Source organism: Schistocerca cancellata, chromosome 9, assembly GCF_023864275.1.
Source record: "Schistocerca cancellata isolate TAMUIC-IGC-003103 chromosome 9, iqSchCanc2.1, whole genome shotgun sequence".
In the NCBI taxonomy this organism is placed as follows: Eukaryota; Metazoa; Arthropoda; class Insecta; order Orthoptera; family Acrididae; genus Schistocerca; species Schistocerca cancellata.
Genome location: NC_064634.1, coordinates 352,781,331 through 352,807,270, shown reverse-complemented (window position 1 = coordinate 352,807,270; position 25,940 = coordinate 352,781,331). Strand labels below are relative to the sequence as shown.

The following is a 25,940-nucleotide window of genomic DNA, read 5'->3' as shown; positions in this document are numbered from 1 at the left end:
TTTGAGAGATAGCAGCAGAACTTCATGCCCCATTGCCATTAATGCATTGAGACTCACTGTCATGCTGTCGTTATGCGGTGTACGTGTGCATGTCCATAACAAATAAATATATGCGTTTTCAACCATTGGTACCCTGCTCAATATGATTGGTTGTCGACCCATTCAACTGCTCCACTTTGACCCAGAATGTTTAAGAGACCGTGTTGATGTACTCGTGTGATGTAGCGACTTTAGAAGTTGCTTCGCGTGTAGAAAATGCTGATAGAACTTTGAAGGTTCCACGCTATAGTTTATTATAACAAGAATTCACCTTCAACAGATTTCACCGAAGGTTTATTAGTTTAGTTGTGAAACTCGGCCGCTCCATAAATACGTCTGCCCCTTCAGTTCATGAAAACGAAGCGGTGAAACAATTGATTTTTAAACCCACTGTCTTGTCTTTCGCTCGGGTTTTTTTACACGCTCTGAGCTGGCTAAAAACATGACAAACTTAAGAATAAGAAATTGAAAAGCATGCAATATGATATACAAAAAAGCCAGTTCGTCTGCTCTTCGCCTGAACCTTCCGGATATTACTTTCTCATGGCAGTCAGAAACCATGTATTCACACTATAGAACAGCAAACCTAAAAGAAGTGCACTGCCCATGCTTCAGTACGGAAGCACAGTCAACAGTCTCGATGCAGGCAGTGAATGTCAAATACGTGAAACTATGGCACAAAAACCAATATTCTTCCTTCTTCGAAACGAGAATGTCACATGATATTATTTTTAAACGCACAAAGACCTCTAACAAATACACTGACAGGACATTTTAATCTCATCTCATTTGAAATATTGTCTTTTTTTTTAAAATGGACTTGTAGTCCGGGGTGATATGTTACAATACAGCATCACCGGTCTATTGCGGTCTAACTGTGTTGGTGAGCCAGTAAATTTCCACTGTGCAGTGACTGCGTCACTGCAATTCACTTTGGAGGTGTGGCGGTGGGACTTGTAGTCCCGTACCACCCTCTGACGGTGATAGTACTACATGAGTCAGGCAGAATTTATTGCCTAACATGGGCAGGTGAAGGTGTGGCGGTGGGACTTGTAGTCCCGTACCGTGGTGTGAAATATTGTCGTCACCGTAAATATTGTCTTTTATTTTAATGTGGACTTGTAGTCCGAGGTGATAGGTTACAATTCAGCATCACCGGTCTGTTGCGGTCTAACTGTGTTGGTGAGCCAGTAAATTTCCACTGTGCAGTGAACTGCGAGAGACGAATTAGAGAACGTCATGCTCGCTTAGTATGTTACACTGCATTTCCTCTACATACGTTAAGAGGAATGATACATCAAATAGACAATAAATAGATAAACGATGTTAAATTAAAACAAGTAGCCAACATATTCACACGACTCTGATACTCACTTTTTACGTAATGCTTAACGTCATAGTTTTTAGAAGTGTGATATGAAGATGTCCCATTGTGAAATAAGCGCTGCAACAGTCACCTCATGATAATATTTCCTTACAAGAAAAAAAAGAACAGCAGAACCAAAAAGAAAATAAAGGATAGGAACAACAATGGCGTGAGCTGAAATTAAGTGTCTTCTTTCGGCATACAGCCGTACAGAAACTAGTGTAAATCAAAATTTTGTGTGAAAAAATGGGAAATGCACACTGCAAGATTTCATGTACTGCCTTGAAGCTTCAGTCTTAGTTTTTCAGTAACCAAGCAAATCACAACGACTATTCGCTACTCTTCGATATGACTCTCTATTGATTTGTAAAGCGCCTACACGATCTTGAAGCGACATTGTAGTGGCCTTCGTCGTTAATTTCAGATACGCCTATCAGGAATATAACTTATGTAACTTTCACAGTTTCATATCAGAAATTCAGTTTCCTTCCACATAGTTTTATAGTAGAAATTCAATTTCCTTCCAAATGTCTGGTTGAGCCTTTTTCGAGATTAGTAACAACCCATTACGCAGTAAAAGTGAAAGTTCCCATTGAGCGTCGAGAATGAATTTTCATTTTTGCACTTTTTTCAAATTTTCTGGCTTATTCGAACTTAGTTCCAGACCGGGAGTAGAATCCGGAACAGCCACTACTCGCACCCCGCAAGAAGCAAATGTGCTGTGTTCGAGCCTCGGTCCGGCACACAGTTTCATCTGCCAGAAAATTTACGGTCAGCGTACACTCAGCTGCAGAGTGAAAACACCCGCTGGGCTGTGGCTTAGCCATTTCTCTGCAATATTTTTCCGTGTTGGGTCCTCATTGTATCCAGGAAAGCTTCTGTGAAGTTTGGGAAGTAGCAGAAGTAAAACTGTGATAGCGAGTCGTAAGTCGTGCCTGGGTGGCTCAGTCGGTAGTGTATTTATCCTCGCAGGAATAGGTTCCGGGTTCATTTCCCAGTTCTGCGCACAGTTCTGTTTGCTAGAAAATTTCACAGTTATTATTAGAACAAGTGCTTGGAGTTAAATTGAAAGCAGTCCTAATGCCGAAGCCTAGATTACGAACAGAAGCCACACTGCTTTACTGGGCATGGTACTCATGCGGATGATGAGTCCCAGTAATAAAGTAGCACTTTGTATTACACATCCATCAGAGTTGCGTAGCAACACTAGACTACATGTGACTTAATTCATAGCTAGTGTTGTGTTACTTCCTACCACGTAAGGTACATTTAGATAAGCTACTGCCCATATAGTTGGAATATCAGACCCCTTAATCCGGCAGGTAGGTTTGAACATTTAAAATGATAAATTGATATGCTGAAGTTAGATATAGTGAGAATTAGCCAATTTCGGCGGCAGGAGAAACAGGACTTCTGATCCAGTGAATACGGGGTTATAAATACAAACTCAAATAGGGCTAATGCGGGAGTAGGTCTAATAACGAATAAGAAAATAGGAACGCTTGTAAACTACGTAGTAAACGCATTACTGTAGCCAAGATAGACTTGAAACCCACAGCCACCACAGTAGTAGAAGTTCATAAACCAACTAGCCCCGCAGATGATGAAGAGATTGAAGAAATGTATCATGAGATAAAAGAAATTATTCATATAGTTAAGGGAGACGAAAAATTAACAGTCAAGGGAACTGGAATTCGATAGTAGAAAAGGAAGAAAAGAAAATATGTTAGGTGAATATGGACTGGAGGAAAGGAATGAAAGAGGAAGCCGCGTGGTAGAATTTTGCACAGAGCATAATTTACTCTTCGCTAACACTTGGTTTAAGAATCATGACAGAAGGATGTGTACGTGGAAGACATCTGGAGTCACAGGAAGGTTTCAGATTAATTACGTAATGGTAAGACAGAAATTTCAGAACAGATTTTAAATTGTAAGACGTTTCCAGGGACAGAGGTGGACTCTGACCACAATTTGTTGGTTATGAATTGTGGATTAAAACTTAAGAAATCTCAAAAACGTAGGAAATTAAAGAGATGGGAGCTGGATAAACTGAAAGAACCTGAGATTGTAGAGGGTCCCAGAGGGAACATTAGGGAACAATTGCCAAGAACAGGGGAAAGGAATACATTAGAAGAAGAATGGGTAGCTATTAGAGATGAAATAGTGAAGGCAGCAGAGGATCAAATACGAGGCCTGAAGGAATTCTTGGGTAACACAAAGAGATATTGAATTTAACTGATGAAAGGAGAAAATATAAGAATGCAGTAAATGAAGCAGCTGAAAGGGAATACATACATCTACAAACTGAGATTGCAGAGTGGCTAAGCAAGAATGGCTAGAGGATAAATATAAGGATTTAGAAGTATATATCAAGTGTCAGGAAGTCGTTTCTGAAAGTATTTGTATGGAAGTGAAACAAGGACGATAAATAGTTTGGACAAGAAGAGAATAGAAGCTTTCGAAATGTGGTGCTACAGAAGAATGCTGAAAATTAGATGGGTAGATCACATAACTAATGAGGAGGTATTGAATAGAATTGGGGAGAAGAGGAGTTTGTGGCACAACTTGACCAGAAGAAGGGACCGGTTGATAGGACATGTTCTGAGGCATCAGGGGATCACAAATTTAGCATTGGAGGGCAGTGTGGAAGGTAAAAATCGTAGAGAGAGACCAAGAGATGAATACACTAAGCAGATTCAGAAGGATGTAGGTTGCAGTAAGTACTGGGAGATGAAGAAGCTTGCACAGGATAGAGTAGCACGGAGAGCTGCATCAAACCAGTCTCAGGACTGAGGACCACAACAACTACAACAACATCACTAGAGGAAAGATAGATACTGCCTATAGGAAAATTAAAGAGACCTTTGGATAAAAGAGAAGCATATCTATGAATATGAAGAGCTCAGTTGGAAAAACAGTCTCAGGCAAGGAATGGAAAACTTAAAGGTTGAAGAAGTATATAGAGGGTCTATACAAGGGAGATGTACTTGAGGGCAATATTATAGCAATGGAAGAGGGCGTAGATGAAGATGAAATTGGAGGTATGATACTGTGAGTAGAAATCGACAGAGCACTGAAAGACCTAAGTCGAACAAGGCCCCGGGAACAGACAAAATTCCTTTGAAATTACTGACAAGGCCCCGGGAGTAGACAAAATTCCGTTGGAACTACTGATAGCATTGGGAGAGCAAGCCATGACAAAACTCTTCCATCTGGTGAGCAAGATGTATGATACAGGCGAAATACCCCCAGACTTCAAGAAGAATATAATAATTCCAATCCAAAAGAAAGCAGGTGTTGACAGAGGTGAGAATTACCGAACTATCAGTTTAATAAGCCACGGCAGCAAAATACTAACACGAATTCTTTACAGACGAATGGAAAAACTCGTAGAAGCTGTCCTCGGGGAAGATTAGTTTGGATTCCGTAAAAATATTGGAACACGTGAGGCAATACTGACCCTACGACTTACCTTAGAAGGTAGATTAAGGAAAGGCAAACTTATGTTGATAGCAGTTGCAGACTTAGAGAAAGCTTTTGACAATATTGTTGGAACACTCTCTTTCAAATTCTGAAGGTAGAAGTGGCAAAATACAGAGAGTGAAATAATATTTACAACTTGTACACAAACAGGACGATAGTTATAAGACTCAAGGGGCATATAAGGGAAGCAGTGGTTGAGAAAGGAATGAGACAGAGTTGTAGCCTATCCTCTGTCTTATTGAATATGTACATCAAGCAAGCAATAAAAAAAAAATAAAAATAAAAATTTGGAATGCGAATTAAAGTCCAGGGAGAAGTACTTTGAAGTTTTGCTGATGACATTGTAATTCTCTCAGAAACAGCAAAGGATTTGAAAGAGCAGTTGAACGGAATGGACAGTGTCTTGAAAGATGGACATTGACAAAAGCAAAACAAGGATAATGGAATGTAGTCGAATAAAATCAGGTGATGTTGAGGGAATTATGTTAGGAAACGAGATACTTAAAGTAGTAGATGAGGTTTGCTATCTGGGAAGAAAAATAACTGATGATATAACGAATAAGAGAGGATATAAAATGTAGACTGGCAATGGCAAGGAAAGCGTTTCTGAAGAAGAGAAATTTGTTAACATTCGAGTATAGACTTAGGTGTCAGGAAGTCTTTTCTGAATGTATTTGTATGGACTGTAACCATGTATGTTTGTGAACGATAAATGGTTTAGACAGGAGGAGAATAGAAGCTTTCGAAATGTGGTGCTACAGAAAAATGCTGAAGACTAGATGGGTATATCACATAATTAATGAGGAGGTACTGAACAGAGTTGGGGAAGTGGGGAATTTGCGGCACAAATTGACTAGAAGAAGTGATCGGTTCGTAGGGCATATTCTGAGGCATCAAGGGATCACCAATTTAGTATTGGAGGGCAGCGTTGAGGGTAAAAATCGTAGAGGGAGACCAAGAGATGGATACAGTAAGCAAACGCAAAACTATGTAGGTCGCAGTAGTTTCTCGGAGATGAAGAGGTTTTCAAAAATGGTTCAAATGGTTCTGAGCACTATGGGACTTAACTTCTGAGGTCATCAGTCCCCTAGAACTTAGAACTACTTAAACCTAACTAACCTAAGGACATCACACACATCCATGCCCGAGGCAGGATTCGAACCTGCGACCGTAGCGGTCGCGCGGTTCCAGACTGTAGCGCCTAGAACCGCTCGGCCACTTCGGCCGGCCAAGAGGTTTTCACAAGATAGAGTAGCATGGAGAGCTGCATCAAACCAGTCTTCGGAATGAGGATCACAACAACAGAAACAGCTGGAACACCAGCTCAGAGGAGGACATCGGCAATGATCTTGTTGAAGCACCCGCCAGAACAATTGGACGACGAATACGCGGTTAGTTGGGGTAGTTCGTGTAAGATTTCTGTTGCGACACGTTTCTGAATCTGTACAAGTTGTTCGCTATGAGAAGCTGCAAACGGATGACTGTGTTGGATGAACTGCGAGAGTAAATCCTAAGACTGCACTCGGTAGTTCGTTGATTACTGGAGGGAAGATTTGTTTACCTCATGTCATTCTAAAGATGTCTCGATGTCTCATTGGAGGTCCTCTCCATAGCTCTCATATTCCAACATACCTTTCTTTCAAAAGTTAAAGTAAATGTGGTCAGCGGGTTGCTACTATTGTAAGAAAAGGAATGACACCTCATTTATTTGTTAAGTAAGGAAAACACTTATACCCAACGATATGGAAAGTCAGTTCTATGCGAGAGACAGCAAAATCCATGTGCATACTACAGTCGCAGTTTCTAATCAAAATGTCGAGGACCGCATCTGTTACGTGCTTTTCCTACCGGAAGTTATTTGCTACCGCAACAAACGTTGCAAAAACATTACTTGTCCACTCTGTTACGCCACTTCTTCTCGAAATGGTGCCCGTAACCTGCGGCCAAGCAAGCAGAAGACTGTCTTTGCATTCCTCTGCCAGAAGTTGTAAGGGGGCCAAGCTGACATGACAGAAATCTCCGTCCTGACCCTAAAGTGCGTTTGGTTGCCACGCATCTGCATCCGTTGCCAACTGCAGGGGCTGGAAAAGTATTGACGCAGAACAGTACGAGGGCAGTGGGGACCTGGATTACGCCGTGGCTGAGTCTGGTGCTGCACCGCTTCCGGGGTCTACGTGGATCAATAATTGTATCCTGTCACATTAAGACAGGGTCGAGCGAACATAAATACTGCTAAATAAACTCCTTGCCATGCTTGTTGCTACAAAGTACAAGAAAATGAATACAATAATTTCTCAGTATTAACAAACAATATCACAAAGAAAATAAGAAATATTATACGACCAACATACAACCTTTCTCAACGTTTCTGTTCGATACCTTATTTACTACATTGTTGTTGTTGTTGTGGTGTTCAGTCCTGAGACTGGTTTGATGGAGCTCTCCATGCTACTCTATCCTGTGGAAGCTTCTTCATCTCCCAGTACCTACTGCAACCTACATCCTTCTGAATCTGCTTAGTGTATTCATCTCTTGGTCTCCCCCTACGATTTTTACCCTCCACGCTGCCCTCCAATACTAAATTGGTGATCCCTTGATGCCTCAGAACATGTCCTACCAACCGATCCCTTCTTCTGCTCAAGTTGTGCCACAAACTCCTCTTCTCCCCAATTCTATTCAATACCTCCTCATTAGTTATGTGATCTACCCATCTAATCTTCAGCATTCTTCTGTAGCACCACATTTCGAAAGCTTCTATTCTCTTCTTGTCCAAACTAGTTATCGTCCATGTTTCACTTCCATACATGGCTACACTCCATACAAATACTTTCAGAAATGACTTCCTGACACTTAAATCAATACTCGATGTTAACAAATTTCTCTTCTTTAGAAACGCTTTCCTTGCCATTGCCAGTCTACATTTTATATCCTCTCTACTTCGACCATCATCAGTTATTTTGCTCCCCAAATAGCAAAACTCCTTTACTACTTTAAGTGTCTCCTTTCCTAATCTAATTCCCTCAGCATCACCCGACTTAATTCGACTACATTCCATTATCCTCGTTTTGCTTTTGTTGATGTTCATCTTATATCCTCCGTTCAAGACACTATCCATTCCATTCAACTGCTCTTCCAACTCCTTTGCTGTCTCTGACAGAATTACAATGTCATCGGCGAACCTCAAAGTTTTTATTTCTTCTCCATGGATTTTAATACCTACTCCGAATTTTTCTTTTGTTTCCTTTACTGCTTGCTCAATACACAGATTGAATAACATCGGGGAGAGGCTACAACCCTGTCTTACTCCCTTCCCAACAACTGCTTCCCTTTCATGTCCCTCGATTCTTATAACTACCATCTGGTTTCTGTACAAATTGTAAATAGCCTTTCTCTCCCTGTATTTTACCCCTGCCACCTTTAGAATTTGAAAGAGAGTATTCCAGTCAACATTGTCAAAAGCTTTCTCTAAGTCTACAAATGCTAGAAACGTAGGTTTGCCTTTCCTTAATCTTTCTTCTAAGATAAGTCGTAAGGTCAGTATTGCCTCACGTGTTCCAGTATTTCTACGGAATCCAAACTGATCTTCCCCCAGATCGGCTTCTACTAGTTTTTCCATTCGTCTGTAAAGAATTCGTGTTAGTATTTTGCAGCTGTGGCTTATTAAACTGATTGTTCGGTAATTTTCACATCTGTCAACACCTGCTTTCTTTGGGATTGGAATTATTATATTCTTCTTGAAGTCTGGGGGTATTTCGCCTGTTTCATACATCTTGCTCACCAGATGGCAGAGTTTTGTCAGGACTGGCATTCCCAAGGCCGTCAGTAGTTCCAATGGAATGTTGTCTACTCCGGGGTCCTTGTTTCGACTCAGGTCTTTCAGTGCTCTGTCAAACTCTTCACGCAGTATCGTATCTCCCATTTCACCTTCATCTACATAACTAAACAAATACAAGGAAAATCCTCAAAATAACCACGACAGCTTACCAATCTATATCTTACCAATCTAATTTCGCGACCTTAGCCTGTACGGCTTTTCGAATGCAGCCAGCGTGAGATCTCCCTATCCGTCGATCCGGTATCCGTTAGTTTTTCCCCGCTATTGTCATATCGCTCTGCGGACGACAGCTACAGCCGCTAACATAATTACTGCAATTCGTTTGAATCAAGTGCTTTCTTTCTTTTTTCTGATCTTTTAAATACTACGGATAAGAATGTTTGCAGCTAATAGCGAAAGCATGCAAATCAGCGATGAGGCCATTAATACCCTACAAGATGAATTCAGTACTTACGGTTAAAGCAAACGTACAGAGTAGTTCATTACGGAACCACACAGCTGTTGCTGCCGAGGCCGTATTGGCAAGCGGGGAACAGCGAACCGCCAACATCGCCATTTCCTGTGTCAGTCACTCTGTTATTCTGATTCAGGAAGTGCTTTGATCATCTGCCCGCAGGAAACGGTGCCCCTCGCTCCAGGTGCAGAGCGACCTGGGATAGGGCATGTACAGGGTGTTTCAAAAATGACCGGTATATTTGAAACGGCAATAAAAACTAAACGAGCAGCGATAGAAATACACCGTTTGTTGCAATATGCTTGGGACAACAGTACATTTTCAGGCAGACAAACTTTCGAAATTACAGTAGTTACAATTGTCAACAACAGATGGCGCTGCGGTCTGGGAAACTCTATAGTACGATATTTTCGACATATCCACCATGCGTAGCAATAATATGGCGTAGTCTCTGAATGAAATTACCCGAAACCTTTGACAACGTGTCTGGCGGAATGGCTTCACATGCAGCTGTTCAATTGTTTCTGGATTCCGTCGGTACACCTGGTCTTTCAAGTGTCCCCACAGAAATAAGTCACAGGGGTTCATGTCTGGCGAATAGGGAGGCCAATCCACGCCGCCTCCTGTATGTTTCGGATAGCCCAAAGCAATCACACGATCATCGAAATATTCATTCAGCAAATTAAAGACGTCGGCCGTGCGATGTGGCCGGGCACCATCTTGCATAAACCACGAGGTGTTCGCAGTGTCGTCTAAGGCAGTTTGTACCGCCACAAATTCACGAAGAATGTCCAGATAGTGTGATGCTTCAATCGTTTCGGATCTGAAAAATGGGCCAATGATTCCTTTGGAAGAAATGGCGGCCCAGACCAGTACTTTTTGAGGATGCAGGGACGATGGGACTGCAACATGGGGCTTTTCGGTTCCCCATATGCGCCAGTTCTGTTTATTGACGAAGCCGTCCAGGTAAAAATAAGCTTCGTCAGTAAACCAAATGCTGCCCACATGCATATCGCCGTCATCAATCCTGTGCACTATATCGTTAGCGAATGTCTCTCGTGCAGCAATGGTAGCGGCGCTGAGGGGTTGCCGCGTTTGAATTTTGTAGGGAAAGAGGTGTAAACTCTGGCGCATGAGACGATACGTGGACGTTGGCGTCATTTGGACCGCAGCTGCAACACGGCGAACGGAAACCCGAGGCCGCTGTTGGATCACCTGCTGCACTAGCTGCGCGTTGCCCTCTGTGGTTGCCGTACGCGGTCGCCCTACCTTTCCAGCACGTTCATGCGTCACATTCCCAGTCCGTTGAAATTTTTCAAACAGATCCTTTATTGTATCGCTTTTCGGTCCTTTGGTTACATTAAACCTCCGTTGAAAACTTCGTCTTGTTGCAACAACACTGTGTTCTAGGCGGTGGAATTCCAACACCAGAAAAATCCTCTGTTCTAAGGAATAAACCATGTTGTCCACAGCACACTTGCACATTGTGAACAGCACACGCTTACAGCAGAAAGACGACGTACAGAATGGCGTACCCACAGACTGCGTTGTCTTCTATATCTTTCACATCACTTGCAGCGCCATCTGTTGTTGAAAATTGTAACTACTGTAATTTCGAAAGTTTGTCCGCCTGAAAATGTACTGTTGTCCCAAGCATATTGCAACAAACGGTGTATTTCTATCGCTGCTCGTTTAGTTTTTATTGCCGTTTCAAATATACTGGTCATTTTTGAAACACCCTGTAGGTATGTCTGTAGCTGATGACATGTCGTTGCTGGTGTTGCAGGCTTCATGGTGGCACAGGGAACCACACGTAGAGGATCCCGTTGCAGCACATCCAAGGCCTTCCTGAGACCCGCGCGCCTGCGGCCCAACCTGCACGTACTCACCTACTCACAGGTAAGCCTTTCTCTACCCTTGTCTGCATCGGAGTAAGTTCAGAAGAAGAGCTGCACAATTACTGACACTTCTGACCAATAGGTAAGTGTTGAAGACACGCTCATTAAATTCCAACTGCACAGTTTGCCAGAAAAAGACATTGTGTACTATGCTGATTCCAAAATAGTAGCTATAGAATTTACTGTACTTGACATCAGCGTTTGTAACTGTGTAATGCTTGATTCTCCCTGAGACGACACAATATGAGACTTGGTATGCGATGTCACTCTTGATTCGATGCGGAAGTAAAGCGCACCGGTGGAGCCCATAGAAATGTAGTTGAGGCGAGTGAACTGGTTATTTTTCAACGACAGCGAAACACCGATACCATTCTCTGTTGTATCGCCCGGTGCAACACGAAGTTGTTCTGGTTGCTCCACACAGCTGTATCATACGGTACACGGGAAGGGGAATTTCAGGTCATCTCGTGTGACTAAAAAAGAAAAAAATATGTGCTACATCTGCCTCTGTAGTTTCATGATCTTCGCTATGCTGTCTTCCCTATTTTTCTCATACAAATTTGATGGGACTATTCAACAAAAAGAGTTGTTTTTGCGTCTTATAGTCTAATATCACTGCTTGATAATGAACTGGGTTTCTTTTCGCTATTGCCTACAGCTATTTTGATTTTAGGGATTAAGTAAGTAAAGCTCACCGCTTGAAAAGTTTGCAGAAGAAGCTGTAGTCGCTGGCCAGTTACTGTTTCGTACATTTTAAGTCATACTATGCTGTGTACCAAATGTAGCTTACGTATCTAACTTGTTTTTAACGGTGAAAATACAGCTATACCTCTTTCTCGCATAAATATGGGACATACTTGGAATGTGTCGAAGACGAGGCTTACCGTGAAGAAACGGGATTACTGGGGAAAATTTCTGTGGTTGCGACTGGTGAACCACCGACCTCGCATAGAAAGAGTGTTACTTCGTGCTTTTATGAAGAAGAATTATGGTTAAAATTCTTCGACCGAGCGAGGTGGCGCAGTGGTTAGCACACTGGACTCGCATTCGGGAGGACGACGGTTCAATCCCGCGTCCGGCCATCCTGATTTAGGTTTTCCATGATTTCCCTAAATCGCTCCAGGCAAATGCCGGGATGGTTCCTTTGAAAGGGCACGGCCGTCTTCCTTCCCCATCCTTCCCTAATCCGATGAGACCGGTGACCTCACTGTTTGGTTTCTTCCCCCAAACAACCCAATCCCAATTAAACTATCGAGCGTTCCTTGCATGACTCGTTAAATTTCTTCCGGCTACTATTGGTGGGCCGTAGTCGTTGGGTAGAAGCGAAACGGGCATTCCTCGCCACATACGACAAATAAACAGCTTCCAGCTGTATATGATCCTTTATTTATAGGGACACGAACGGTTTTGTGATATCAAAGCACATCTCCAGGTGTACAAACGTCTTACAGGGTGTTTCAAAAATGACCGGTATATTTGAAACGGCAATAAAAACTAAACGAGCAGCGATAGAAATACACCATTTGTTGCAATATGCTTGGGACAACAGTACATTTTCAGGCGGACAAACTTTCGAAATTACAGTAGTTACAATTTTCAACAACAGATGGCGCTGCAAGTGATGTGAACGATATAGAAGACAACGCAGTCTGTGGGTGCGCCATTCTGTACGTCGTCTTTCTGCTGTAAGCGTGTGCTGTTCACAACGTGCAAGTGTGCTGTAGACAACATGGTTTATTCCTTAGAACAGAGGATTTTTCTGGTGTTGGAATTCCACCGCCTAGAACACAGTGTTGTTGCAACAAGGCGAAGTTTTCAACGGAGGTTTAATGTAACCAAAGGACCGAAAAGCGATACAATAAAGGATCTGTTTGAAAAATTTCAACGGACTGGGAACGTGACGGATGAACGTGCTGGAAAGGTAGGGCAACCGCGTACGGCAACCACAGAGGGCAACGCGCAGCTAGTGCAGCAGGTGATCCAACAGCGCCCTCGGGTTTCCGTTCGCCGTGTTGCAGCTGCGGTCCAAATGACGCCAACGTCCACGTATCGTCTCATGCGCCAGAGTTTACACCTCTATACATACAAAATTCAAACGCGGCAACCCCTCAGCGCCGCTACCATTGCTGCACGAGAGACATTCGCTAACGATATAGTGCACAGGATTGATGACGGCGATATGCATATGGGCAGCATTTGGTTTACTGACGAAGCTTACTTTTACCTGGACGGCTTCGTCAATAAACAGAACTGGCGCATATGGGGAACCGAAAAGCCCCATGTTGCAGTCCCATCGTCCCTGCATCCTCAAAAAGTACTGGTCTGGGCCGCCATTTCTTCCAAAGGAATCATTGGCCCATTTTTCAGATCCGAAACGATTACTGCATCACGCTATCTGGACATTCTTAGTGAATTTGTGGCGGTACAAACTGCCTTAGACGACACTGCGAACACCTCGTGGTTTATGCAAGATGGTGCCCGGCCACATCGCACGGCCGACGTCTTTAATTTGCTGAATGAATATTTCGATGATCGTGTGATTGCTTTGGGCTATCCGAAACATACAGGAGGCGGCGTGGATTGGCCTCCCTATTCGCCAGACATGAACCCCTGTGACTTCTTTCTGTGGGGACACTTGAAAGACCAGGTGTATCGCCAGAATCCAGAAACAATTGAACAGCTGAAGCAGTACATCTCATCTGCGTGTGAAGCCATTCCGCCAGACGCGTTGTCAAAGGTTTCGGGTAATTTCATTCAGAGACTACGCCATATTATTGCTACGCATGGTGGATATGTGGAAAATATCGTACTATAGAGTTTCCCAGACCGCAGCGCCATCTGTTGTTGAAAATTGTAACTACTGTAATTTCGAAAGTTTGTCTGCCTGAAAATGTACTGTTGTCCCAAGCATATTGCAACAAACGGTGTATTTCTTCTATCGCTGCTCGTTTAGTTTTTATTGCCGTTTCAAATATACCGGTCATTTTTGAAACACCCTGTATATACACCTGAGGATGTGATTTGATATAATGAAACTGGTCCTGTTTCAACAAATAAAGGTTCATATACAGCTGGAAGCGATTTATTTCTCAAATACGGATTACTTCAGCTGCGGCTGGGCACATCATTGAACTGTGTTCCTCGCGCAACGCGACTGTGTACTCACTCCTTGATGGCGGGAAGCCACGAAGCCGGTAGCCTATAGGAGCCTTCCCTATTGAAATTTCATGCATTCTTGGAAACCCCAGTTACCTCACGTACTTTTCTTCTAAAAATATTGGTTTCCTTGGCCAGCACGCGTGCGCTGTTGAAATCACTGTCATGCCCGTGGTTCTCCTGTTGTTCCGATACCGCAGGCTTCACGCTTTATTTTCAGTGCGTGTGGGGTTCGTTTTCCTCACTGCGTTCAAAGCACTTCCTGTTTCCCCTATACTCACTCTGCCGTAGCCACACATCAGTTCACAGACTCCCGCAGCCGTGGAAGTAATACGGTGCGTCCGTCTGGCGTCGAGAAACTCTTGCACAGGGTGTGGCAGAACCGACTAAGCAGTTTTAAGGAGCAATAAAAATTAAATCTGGATATATAGAGAAGAAATGTTTTTATTTTCTAAATTAGTACAATATACTATTTTACATTCATTTAGTTTTGAAAATAATGTCGTCAAGATGGCGGCCGTTAGCGTCAATATATTGTTGTAGACGACCCCTGAAGTTTCGAGCAGCTCTTACTTACATATCACGGGGTATGGCATTCACTTTGTCAATAATCCGCTCTTTTAACTCTGGTAGGGTGTGAAGACGGCTTTTGAAAACCTTTTCCTTCAGATATCCCCAAAGAAAGCAGTCACAAATGCTCAAATCTTGTGACCGCGTAGGCCACCCGACATCACCCCTCAAAGCGACGAGGCATCCCAGAAACATTTCTCTCAAAACATCAAGTGAAATTCGAGCTGTGTGAGTAGTAGCTCCATCCTGTTGGAACCACAACTCTCCCAGTCCATGTTCTCCAACAATCTCATCCATTCTGGGTAGCAGAAAATTTTGCAACATTGAAATTGTGGAATTCACTGTCACCGTCACTCCTTCCTCCTCAAAAAAGTAAAGGCCTACCACGCCAAATTGTGATATTGCGCACCACACTGTCACTTTAGGAGACTGTTGAGGTCTTTCATGGATAATTCTGAGGTTATTTTCAGCCCAATACCGAAAGTTTTGCATATTCATGCACCCACTAAGATGAAAATGTGCCTCGTCACTACTGAAGAAAGCTGCATGCGAAGGGATCTGAGCAAGCATTTGTTCACACAGATTTTGTCGGTTGGCGTAGTCTGCTGGACGTAATTCTTGAGCAATCATTATTTTGATTGGATGGAACTTGAAACTGCATCGCAGAATCCTTCTCAAACTGCGGTCTGAAATCCCCAATGCAACGGCATGTCGTCGAGCAGAACGTTGCGGCGATTGTTGAACTGCTTTTCTCATCCGCTGCACATTTTTTGGCGCTCTGATGGATCTGCGTCGGCCATGTATATCTGTTCTTAGTGTGCTACTAGTTTCCTCCAACTGCTGAACCCATGACCGAATTGTGTTTGCTTTAGGAACGGCATTGTTGCGTGGAATGTTGAACTGTCGCCGAAAAGCTTGTTGTGTAGCGATCACAGATCTGTTGTCTTCATAATAAGCGCGAACGGCAAAACCACGATGTGCACCGATCCAGACCATGTTGGCTACTGAAATGGGGTCAACGACTGAACAAAGGCCGGTATTACACTATCAAATTTCTTTGTCATAGTTGATACGTCAAATATTTATGTAAAAGAAGTTTGATGGTGTAATAGGGCACTTTGTCAAATCTCGTCTGTCGTCAAGTAAATTTGATCAAATCTAGGGCCTCGCTGTAGATTTTATCATAAAAGTCGCTTGTCTTCTGTTCACTACAATGTGACATGTTACCACGTGGAGCGCATCGCTGCAGCGTTCAGTCATATGTAACGTGTTTATAAAAAAATGGTTCAAATGGCTCTGAGCACCATGGGACTCAACTTCTGAGGTTATTAGTCCCCTAGAACTTAGAACTAGTTAAACCTAGCTAACCTAAGGACATCACACACATCCATGCCCGAGGCAGGATTCGAACCTGCGACCGTAGCGGCCTCGCGGTTCCAGACTGCAGCGCCTATAACCGCACGGCCACTTCGGCCGGCTAACGTGTTTATAACATGGCCAGTAAATACAATTGGTGTGTGCCGACAACTACAAAATTAATAGAGATGTATGAAGCTGATGAGGCACTTTACAAAGATTAAGAAGATTGAAAACCTAACCTAACCTAACTCTCTCCTGTAGCAAGGAATTGGAGTGTTACATTGAGCCTGTCTTCTGCAGATATAGCAGTTCTTAAGTGAGTATTGTGCTTTGTGATATGAGGATACACTTCACTGAGCAAATACTGAAATGTATGCTTATCCATTCTTATGTAATTTATGTACGACTTGACGTCCTCCACTACAAGCTCACGTAACAAGTTTTGTTGAATGCTTTTATCGTCTCGTCGTAAAACACACGGCTTCATCCAGGTACGTTTTCTTTTTTTTCTCCGCTTCTCTTCCTCATGTGCACACAGTGCAATTGAGGTACATGCAACTGCTGCAGTTAATAACAAGTTGTTGTTGTCAGCCATCTTGAACTTTGACGAAAAATATGATGACAGTGTAATACTCCTTTTTAGCGCCACGTCAAGGATCTTTGTCAAATAAATTTGACGAATATGTAATCATATCTCTGATCAAATCTGTGACAAAGAAATTTGATAGTGTAATACCGGCCAAAGGCAGACCACGTGCAACTGCCTACCCCCACCACAGCCGCAGAAGTAATCGATAGAAACTGCTTAGTCGGTTCTGCCGCACCCTGTGTTTTGTTCTGACTGAAAAACGTGGTCTGTATACAATTCTTCCGTATAATTGTACTGGTGCGGTCAGTATCTTCAGGAACGAATGCTATCCTTACAGAGAGTGAAGGTGGTTCTACGTCCTCCGTATTAGCACAGTTAGTGTTTCGTTCGAAAGTCCTGTCTATGGACAAATCATTGAAGTCCTTGAGCTCCGTGTCTTCTTTAACAAATCCACATCCGTTTGTTATTATCTCTAATACCGAAGGCACGTGAAGACAGAGTGTTGAGCACTGCTTGTTTCTCGACTGTGTGGTTATGTTAGTAGGCTATATTCTCAGAAACAGCCCAGTCACGAAACTACTGCCAAGTCGGTAGAAATCCGTGGTGTACTGTTCAATAATTACTATTTAAAGTTCGGCCGCAACTGCATATCCCAAGCTCACACAGATAGTCGGTGTTTATACTGAACTCACGAATTTCTGTTAGTAAATCGCGTTGTAGTCAGTCTAAATTTCGCAGTGACATTTGAAACCTTCCTAAATTGCCCAAGTTGGCTGTTGGTAATGTGATCGTGAAGTGGAAACGCAAAGGAACAACACAGCTGAACCAAAACCAGGCTGATCTGATGTACTGACGGACAGGGACCGTCGAGTTTTGCGGAAAAAATCGCATGAAATCGGCGGAAGATTTCACTCGTGAATTCCAAAGTGCTACCACCAGGCCCACCAGCACAATGTCTGTGCGTAGGGACTTAAAAAGAACGCGATACAGTGGTCGAGCAGCTCCTCATAAGCCTCAATTCCTGTAGTCAGTAATAAACGACGCCACTTGAGGTGACTGATTTGGAGTGATGAATCACTCTGAACCCTGTGGCAATCCGATGGAAAGGTCTGGGTTTGGCTAATGCATATAGAACATCGCCCATCACCAGTAGTACCAACAGCGAAGTAGGGAGGAGGTGTGTTACAACATGGGTATGTTTTTCGTGGTGAGGAGGGGGAGGGGGGGTGCCTTATTGCACTTAGGATAGCGCTAAATGCGGAAGAACGTAAACACATTTCGCAGCGTTGTGCACTGCGGACAGCTGAGGTACAGTTCGGATATGATGACTGTTTGCGTCATCATGATAATGCATCCAGCATAAAACAGTCTCAGTTAGCTAATGGTTTGTGGAAAATAACGTTCAAGACACAAAAGAATTAAAGACATTCACTGCCAGTGGTCATAGATTTAAATCAATGGGGAATGTTAGAAATTTGTGCTCGACCGGGATTCGAACCTCGGCCTCCTACGTACTAGGCACATGCGCTAACCACTATGCCATCCGGATACAGTGCTCACTACAACTGCCGGACTACTCTAGCACGTCTCCTGCCAGACCTAAACTCTCAACCTACCCACACACTACTGATGTAGTGCTTCTTGCCCATTAAAAAAGCCTGAAAAAAAATTGTCAGCTGCATGAGATATTTTTATTGAATTATGTGTTTTAGAATGCGCTGATTTCAGAAATGATGGCAATTTTTTTCTATCACATAAGGTTTCTTTTTGTAAATTCAAACACAAAAAATTGTTAAAAGAACTCGTTTATTCAAAATTATCAAGCATAATATTTTTTTACAACCAATGAAACATTATTTTGAGACATATATTAACAATATTATACTTATTCATGTCTTTTACGAAACCGTTTCTTCTTTCCCTTGATACTTCGCTGAGTCCTTTTCCGATTTGCATCTTTAGTTTCCCGCTTAAGCATCCAACAGTAGTCAGCAAGCATAGAGACATCCCATTTTTCTTGTTACCGTCTCTCGATATCACAGACATCCTGGTGAAACCGCTCCCCCGGTTCTTCGCTGTACGCTCCCAGGTTTCAGGAAAACTGTCTATGTGGGAGTGTAAAAACTGGACCTTCATGCTCATCTTGCAGCCTTGAGCTTCGTATGCTGCTAGCATCCGTTGAACAATGGTTTTGTAGTCAGGATCCTAAGTATTTCCCAAAAACTTTCGCACTCCATCCTTGAACGATACCCAAGCTTCTTTCTCCTTCTCATTCATACTTTCCACAAAGAGGGTGTTGGTTAAAAGTTTTCTTATGTCGGGGCCAGTGCCCCCTTTCAACTTTGCTTCTCACAGCTTCGAGAATTTTGTACATAGATATTTAAAACAGTGCCCATCCTTTTGCAGCCATTTTACAAATTGTTTGATCAACACCAATTCGATTTAGCGAGGGGGCAACGAAATGTTTTCTGGTGGTACCAAAGTAGTATTGATAACATTTTTCTCTCCAGGTTTTAAAGTTTCCCAGGATGGCCAGTCACTTTTAGTCTAGTGCTGTTCTCTGGCTCTACTATCCCACAAGCCTAAGAAGCATGGGTGTTTAGTATAGCCTGCCTGCTGACCCAAAAGCATCTTGAGTATTTTGAAGTCCCCACAAACCATCCATTGATGGTCCTGATATTTGATTTTTTCCAGGATAATGGCGAAATCGTTATAGTTTTCGTCCAAATGCACCGAATGTCCCATCGGAAACGATGCAAATTTATTTCCATTGTGCAATAATACTACCTTAAGACTACCATTCAGATGAGTTATACTGCATATCAAAGCAATGCATGAGTCCCTCCCCATCAATGCAAAAAACTAAAATTTCCTTCTTTTGAGAAAAACTGGGTAAATTCTTTTTCTCGGCACTGGTCGTATAGTTGAGTCAAGGTTAGGATAACATGTTTCTTTTCTTTTTTGAATTGAATCCCATAACGCCAACTGAACAGAAGTGGCAATCAGGAATTCCAATTCGAAATGCATTTTTCTTAACCTTAAACCACAAACGAAGATGATCTTCACAGCTTCTACACACCTTATCCGGGGCCCATGGTTTATCTTGATCACCAAGTCTTAATTTAAAGTAAGCAAAATAAACTTTTCTCACAAAATCACTTTTGTTTCTCTATTGACGTTTAATAGTGTATACACCACAGATATAACGAAAACTGTTTGGAGAAATAGCACAACCTGTTGTAGCCATGACTAGACAGAAACAACAGCACTGTTCACTTGAATATCAATATGTCTGGTGAGAGTTTCTCTTCATTTCATTAGCCGGCCGCGGTGGTCTCGCGGTTCTAGGCGCGCAGTCCGGAACCGTGCGACTGCTACGGTCGCAGGTTCGAATCCTGCCTCGGGCGTGGATGTGTGTGATGTCCTTAGGTTAGTTAGGTTTAAGTAGTTCTAAGTTCTAGGGGACTGATGACCACAGCTGTTAAGTCCTATAGTGCTCAGAGCCATTTGAACCATTTTTTTTTTTTTCATTTCATTCGAGATACAAATCATCATTTGACTTGTCGCAACACGATAAAACTGAACAATAAGATTGTTTGCATTTGCTTCTGGCGCCCAGGAGTTCACGGTAAAACCTGAAAGTGGTAACAAAGAACAGTTAAAATTGCAAATTTTTTAAATTTAAGTTTATTTTATCAGTTATAATGATATAATTTTTAATAATTATTAAATTAAAAAACACATAGGTTTATTACTAATGAACATAAATATTGCAATATATATAAAAATCTATGTGATAGAATTTTTTGAATATTTTCCTCGTTTTGGGGAGGTCAAAATCTATAAGAAAATGTTAAAAAATCCCATGCAGTTTTTTAGTCGCAGACCTGTGTTATCCCCATTACGCGCGCCATTTCGCCAGTTCCCGTAGGAGTTGAGCTTAGTGTGAATCTGCACTGAAGGGATCATTGTCTGTCCTGGCCGTAGTTATACGGAGGGGTCCAGAAAAATGTAGACACTCTTTGATAGTAAATATTAATGGTACAAAATGAAACACCGTTACACTTCTTATTTTATGTGTTCAAAGTGACCCCATTAGCAGCCACGTAAGGTCGATACCGCTGAGCTGTTGACCAAACTACGGCTGTTAGCGTACCGGTGTGATAGCTGCACAGGACGCCTCGACGGTTTGTCATAGCTCGTTTAGTGTAGATAAATTTGTGTTGTTGATAAATTTCGAAGTCCCCCATAGGTAGAAGTCAAGAGGTGTGAGGCCAGGAGACAGTAGTGGGTACCCAACAGATCCTCTTCGACCTGTCCATCGTCCAACTACATTTTCATCGAAGTAGGCTCTGACATCTCTGTTGTAGTGAGGCGGAGAGCCATCTTGTTGTAGGTAAAATATTTCATTTCCAAATACTTCTCGGAAGGCAGATAAAATCGACAGTTGCAGCGTATGAAGATACACCTCAGCAGTTACTGTATTTTGATAGAAGAACGGACAAATCAAACCGCGCGATGATAGATCACGTAAAACGTTAACACCCGGTAGATTAACGTGTCTGTCCACGTGAATGTGAGGATTTTCAGGAGCCCAGTCCAGGCAGTTGTGGCAGTTTACAATACCCTTCAATTTGAATTGAGCCTCGTCAGACCAGATAACCATCCTTGTAAGCTGTTCATCCTCATGAAGCATGCCTTCAAACCACCTGCAGTACTCCATCCTTCGATCCTGGTCGTTCTCGTTCATAGCATGCAGCTATTTTGGAATGTAAACCTTCCACTTTGCGGCCTTCAGAATCCTTTTGATCGGCTTACCCCGCTTTCACGTGCACCCTGCTTCATAGGTTGAAGTGACTTAGTAAAATATTGCAACAAAGCTGCCCTGGAAGCTGGACTTTATGTTTTTGGTTGGCCAGACCTTTCCTCATGCACCTCCTGAAGTGTACCTTAGGCTTCAAGTTTATCTCAAATACCATTTACGTGTTTCTGGCTGATTTCCGTATACATTATGCCACTACTTTGTACGTCCATCATCTTTTACCACTTCCAGTGCCACTTGCGTTGCTATAAATGACAATCTTACTTCATTCATTGCTGCACTGCCAGCTGCTGGAAAACACGCGCCATGAACTATTAAGAAAACAATAGACTACGCTATCGCACAAAACTGCAACAATATGTCATTGTGTTCCAAAGAGCGTCTATATTTTTCTGGAACCCTCCATATATGTGACATGTGTTCTTTTGGTCATGTCCAAAAGAACAGACGCCACATAGGCAACAACGTTCTTGAAATAGAGTGGCCTGTCCAGAGTAACTGTCTGACACCAGGAGAACTCTTTGGGATGAGTTAGAACGTCGACTTCACTCGACATCCCAGCATCAACCTTCTCTGCTTTTGGCTGTGAGGAACAATGGGCTCTCTTGCCGGAGGTTCGAGTACTCGCTCGGGCATGGGTGAGAGTGATGGTGGTGGTGGTGGAGAGGGTTGCATGGGCGCACGACGGCAAGGTCTTCAGCGCCCGCCCATCAACAGATTGAGACGGGTGTCAAGAAAATACTCAGAACAGTAAGATAAAACAGAACCTTAAACACAGGTAACAAGGTTGGAAAAATATGTGCCTGCCCACACCGAAACGTGGGACGAAGCATGTCGTCAGCAGTAAAACATGGACAACACAAGAAGAAAGTAGTAGAGGGAGCAAAAACAATGTAGCAGATGGAAGTGGCTGGCTGACCGCAAGGAAAAAAAGGGAGGAGCCAGCCACTTTGCAATACACTAAAACCTCCAGCCTAAAAGTTTAGGCCAGAGTCCAGACACATCACAAAACTTTAAAACCCTAGACACACACGTCTCATCATTAGCTAAAATACAGGGCAGATCCACAGCAACTTGTGCTTCTGCCCTAACATCACGGTATAAAATGCAGTCTGTTAAAATGTGCCAGACAGAGATATGCACACCACAAGCATCACAAAACGGGGGATCCTCCCGCCGTAATAGAAAGCTACGTGTGAGAGGACAGTGCCCAATCCGAAGACGCGTGAGGGTCACTTCCTCCCACCTGAGCAACCGGCAGGAGGAACGCCGTGGCCGAGTTGTTGACTTCAGCAACTGCAATTTATTGGCCGTCACCGCCAGCCATTCTTCCTCCCACAACTCCATTCACTTCTTGTGGAGTGCAGAAATGACACACTGCAAGGGAATAGGACACTAGACCACATCCTGCACTCTGCAGGCCTCCTTGGCAGCCCGATCGGCCTGTTCATTGCCCCATATACCTACATGACCAGGCACCCGGCAGAAGGACACCTCCTTATCCCGCCGTTGGAGCAAGTACAGTTGGTCATATATCAGCTGGACCATATCCTCAGCTGGGCACAGATTCTGCAATGATTGTAAGGCACTAAGAGAATCGGAGCAGAGGAGAAATCGACTGCCCCAAACACGATTCATCTGCTCCAGTGCCTTCAGCATCGCGTGGAGTGTTGTCCTTAGCGTTAAGTTAGTTTAAGTAGTGTGTTAGTCTAGGGACCAATGACGTCAGCAGTTTGGTCCCTTAGGAGTTCACACACACAGACATTTTGAACAATGGGCTGCTGTGATTCTTGAGTTTCTCCCGGCGTATTTGATAATCAAAATATCCACGGGAGTACTGCCGGTCTACAGTGTCCAACGGGCACAATATTTCGGCGATCATACATGTCGCCATCATCAAGTGAACTGAAGGACTGAGCTGCTGTGAACGTGCCAGCACGGAGTTCCGTACGCTATGGCTGCTCAGAGGGAACTGGGTTCGGTCGCTTTGCTGCTGCTCTCATCTAATACATTCCCCTCTTTGGGGAAGTGTGAGGGGGAGTTTGTAGCCTTTTGGCTTTTACTCCCCTGTGTACGTGTGTGTGTGTTTTTTCTATATATTTTTGGTGTCTGTGATATGTGATGAATTGTTGTGAATGTGTCTGGTGCTTGCCTGGGGTAGGCGAGATGATTGGTGTTATATGGGAAGGAACTGGATTATGGATTGGGTGTTGGGATTTTCTCTTCGACTTAATCGTCGAAGATCGTCATAGGGCGCTTGTGCTTATCGCGGGACATGTCATACCGACCTAGGGAGTGGATGAGTGCATTTCTGGATCTGGAGGAACCTTCATAGAAGGCCCTTGCCAGATCCTGGAAACGCTCTCTCAGGAGTGGGATTTCGGCTGCGGCGTGCAGGTCGTCTGTGGGGAATCCAAGTGGTAGATGTAGTGCCCTTCTGAGGGCGCGGTTCTGCAGCCTCTGGAGTTTGTCCAGGTGCTGCTTTGCTGCGTATCCACAGACGGGGCACGCATACTCCATTACCGGCCGGATCAGGGCCTGGTATACATTTACTGCTACCGGGCAGGGAAGGGAGCTGGTTGTGTTCAGGATAGGGTATAGGATGGACATTCTGGCGCAGACCTTCCTGTGGATCTCGTCTATGTGGGGTTTCCACGTAAGACGAGAGTCCAAGGTTACGCCAAGGTACTTGGCGGTTCTGCGCCAGGGGAGTTGGGTTCCATTTAGGTGGAGGTGGAGGGGGGGGGGACGTTGAGGAGGTTCGCGCCTTCCGAGCCTTTGGGTAATCAGCATTGCCTGCGTCTTTTCAGAATTGATGGTGATGCGCCAGCGACGGGCCCAGGTTTCTGTGTCGTCTAAAACCCTTTGTAGCCTACGAATGACCAGGTCCTTGTTCGCATTTCTTGTGTAGAAGGCTGTGTCGTCCGCGTACTGCGCGGTGTGCACCAGGGGGGCCGTTGGAGTGTCCGCAGTGTAAAAACTGTACAATACGGGCCCCAGGACCGATCCCTGCGGCACCCCGGCACGAATACGCATTCTGGTGGAGGTGGCAGTTTCTACTTTGACGGAGAAAGTCCTATTCGAGAGGTAGCTCTTGATTAGCTGAACTATTCTCCCGGGAAACCCTTGTGTGTACAACTTGTAGAGTAGCCCTCTATGCCATACTGAATCAAAGGCTTTGGCTACGTCTAGTAGCACTATCCCGCAGTAGCCTCTGTGGTTGAAGCCCCCTGTGGCTGCTTCAACCATTCTCATGACCTGCTGTGGGGCATAGTGGTTCTGCCGGAATCCAAATTGGAAATCCGGCAGAATTTGCTCTCTGGTAATAAGTTATTGTATGGGTCTTAGCAGGAGGCGCTCATAGATCTTGCTGAGAGTTGGCAAGAGGCTAATCGGCCTGTAGTGCTGCGGGAATAGAGGGTCTTTCCCTGGTTTGTGTATCGCGACCACTTCCGCATGTTTCCAGCAAGCTGGGAAAACACGGGATCGAGTAATCTCGTTGAGGACGTTCGCGAGGTGTGTGATTGCTGTGGGTGGGAGTTTTTTGACTAACTGATTGGTGACACTATCGTGCCCTGGTGCCTTTTTTGTAGGGAGGGACCTGATTACTCTTGCCACGTCCTCAGGGGTAAAATGTATGGGTTCGTCCTCTGGGTCTTCCTCGGCATTGAGGAAGAAAGCCAGCTGTCGACGGACCACTCTTTCATGCTCGTCATTCTGGGGTTCTGCCGCTTGGAACTGCTTCTCGAAGGAGTCGGCGAGGGCGTTGGCCTTTCCAGCATGGCTGTAGACCAATCCCTGCTCGCCGTGCAGTGGTGGCATTCTAGCGCGTCTTTTTGTAAACTGCTTGGTCGCTTGCCATAGTGTGTGATCATCTACTTTGAGAGCTGTGAGGCGGTTTTGCCATTGCTGGTTTCTGTGCTCATTGAGCGCTACCTTCAGTTCTCTCTGTAGACGATTGAGCAGCCTCCTGGTGGCCTGATTTCTGGTGATCTTCCACTCTTTTGCCACTCTGTTCTTGTGTCGGATTTGAGCTAGCAAGTGTTCCGGGAGCTGTATTTGCGGTGGAGGGCCATCCCTTTGTGGTGGGGTGGCCTCTTCCGCTGCCTGCAAGATGGTGCCTGTCAAGTCTTGTAGCGCTTGTTCTACTGTTTCGGCAGTAGGTGGCGGAGCGCGAGCGATATCAGAGGCGACAGTTTCTTGGTATCGCTCCCAGTCTGTGCGTTTGTAAGACGTCTGGTACCGTGGGAGTGCTACCCATTCTCCCACATCGACTTCTAGAATCACTGGGTTGTGGTCGGAGGACATTCTGTTGATTGTCCTTGCGGTCACAAATCCTGCGATCCTCCTAGTGAGAGCTATATCTAAC

The 25,940-nt window shown here is 44.0% G+C and overlaps 1 protein-coding gene across 1 annotated transcript in view; it reads left to right on the top strand.

The window, feature by feature from the left end:
* Positions 1–25,940, top strand: part of LOC126100808 (glucose dehydrogenase [FAD, quinone]-like) — a 319,968-nt gene that overhangs the window by 268,620 nt on the left and 25,408 nt on the right. The window contains exon 5 of the mRNA XM_049911441.1: positions 10,964–11,076. Coding sequence (XP_049767398.1) covers positions 10,964–11,076 — 113 coding nt within the window. The remainder of the gene's footprint in view (positions 1–10,963; positions 11,077–25,940) is intronic.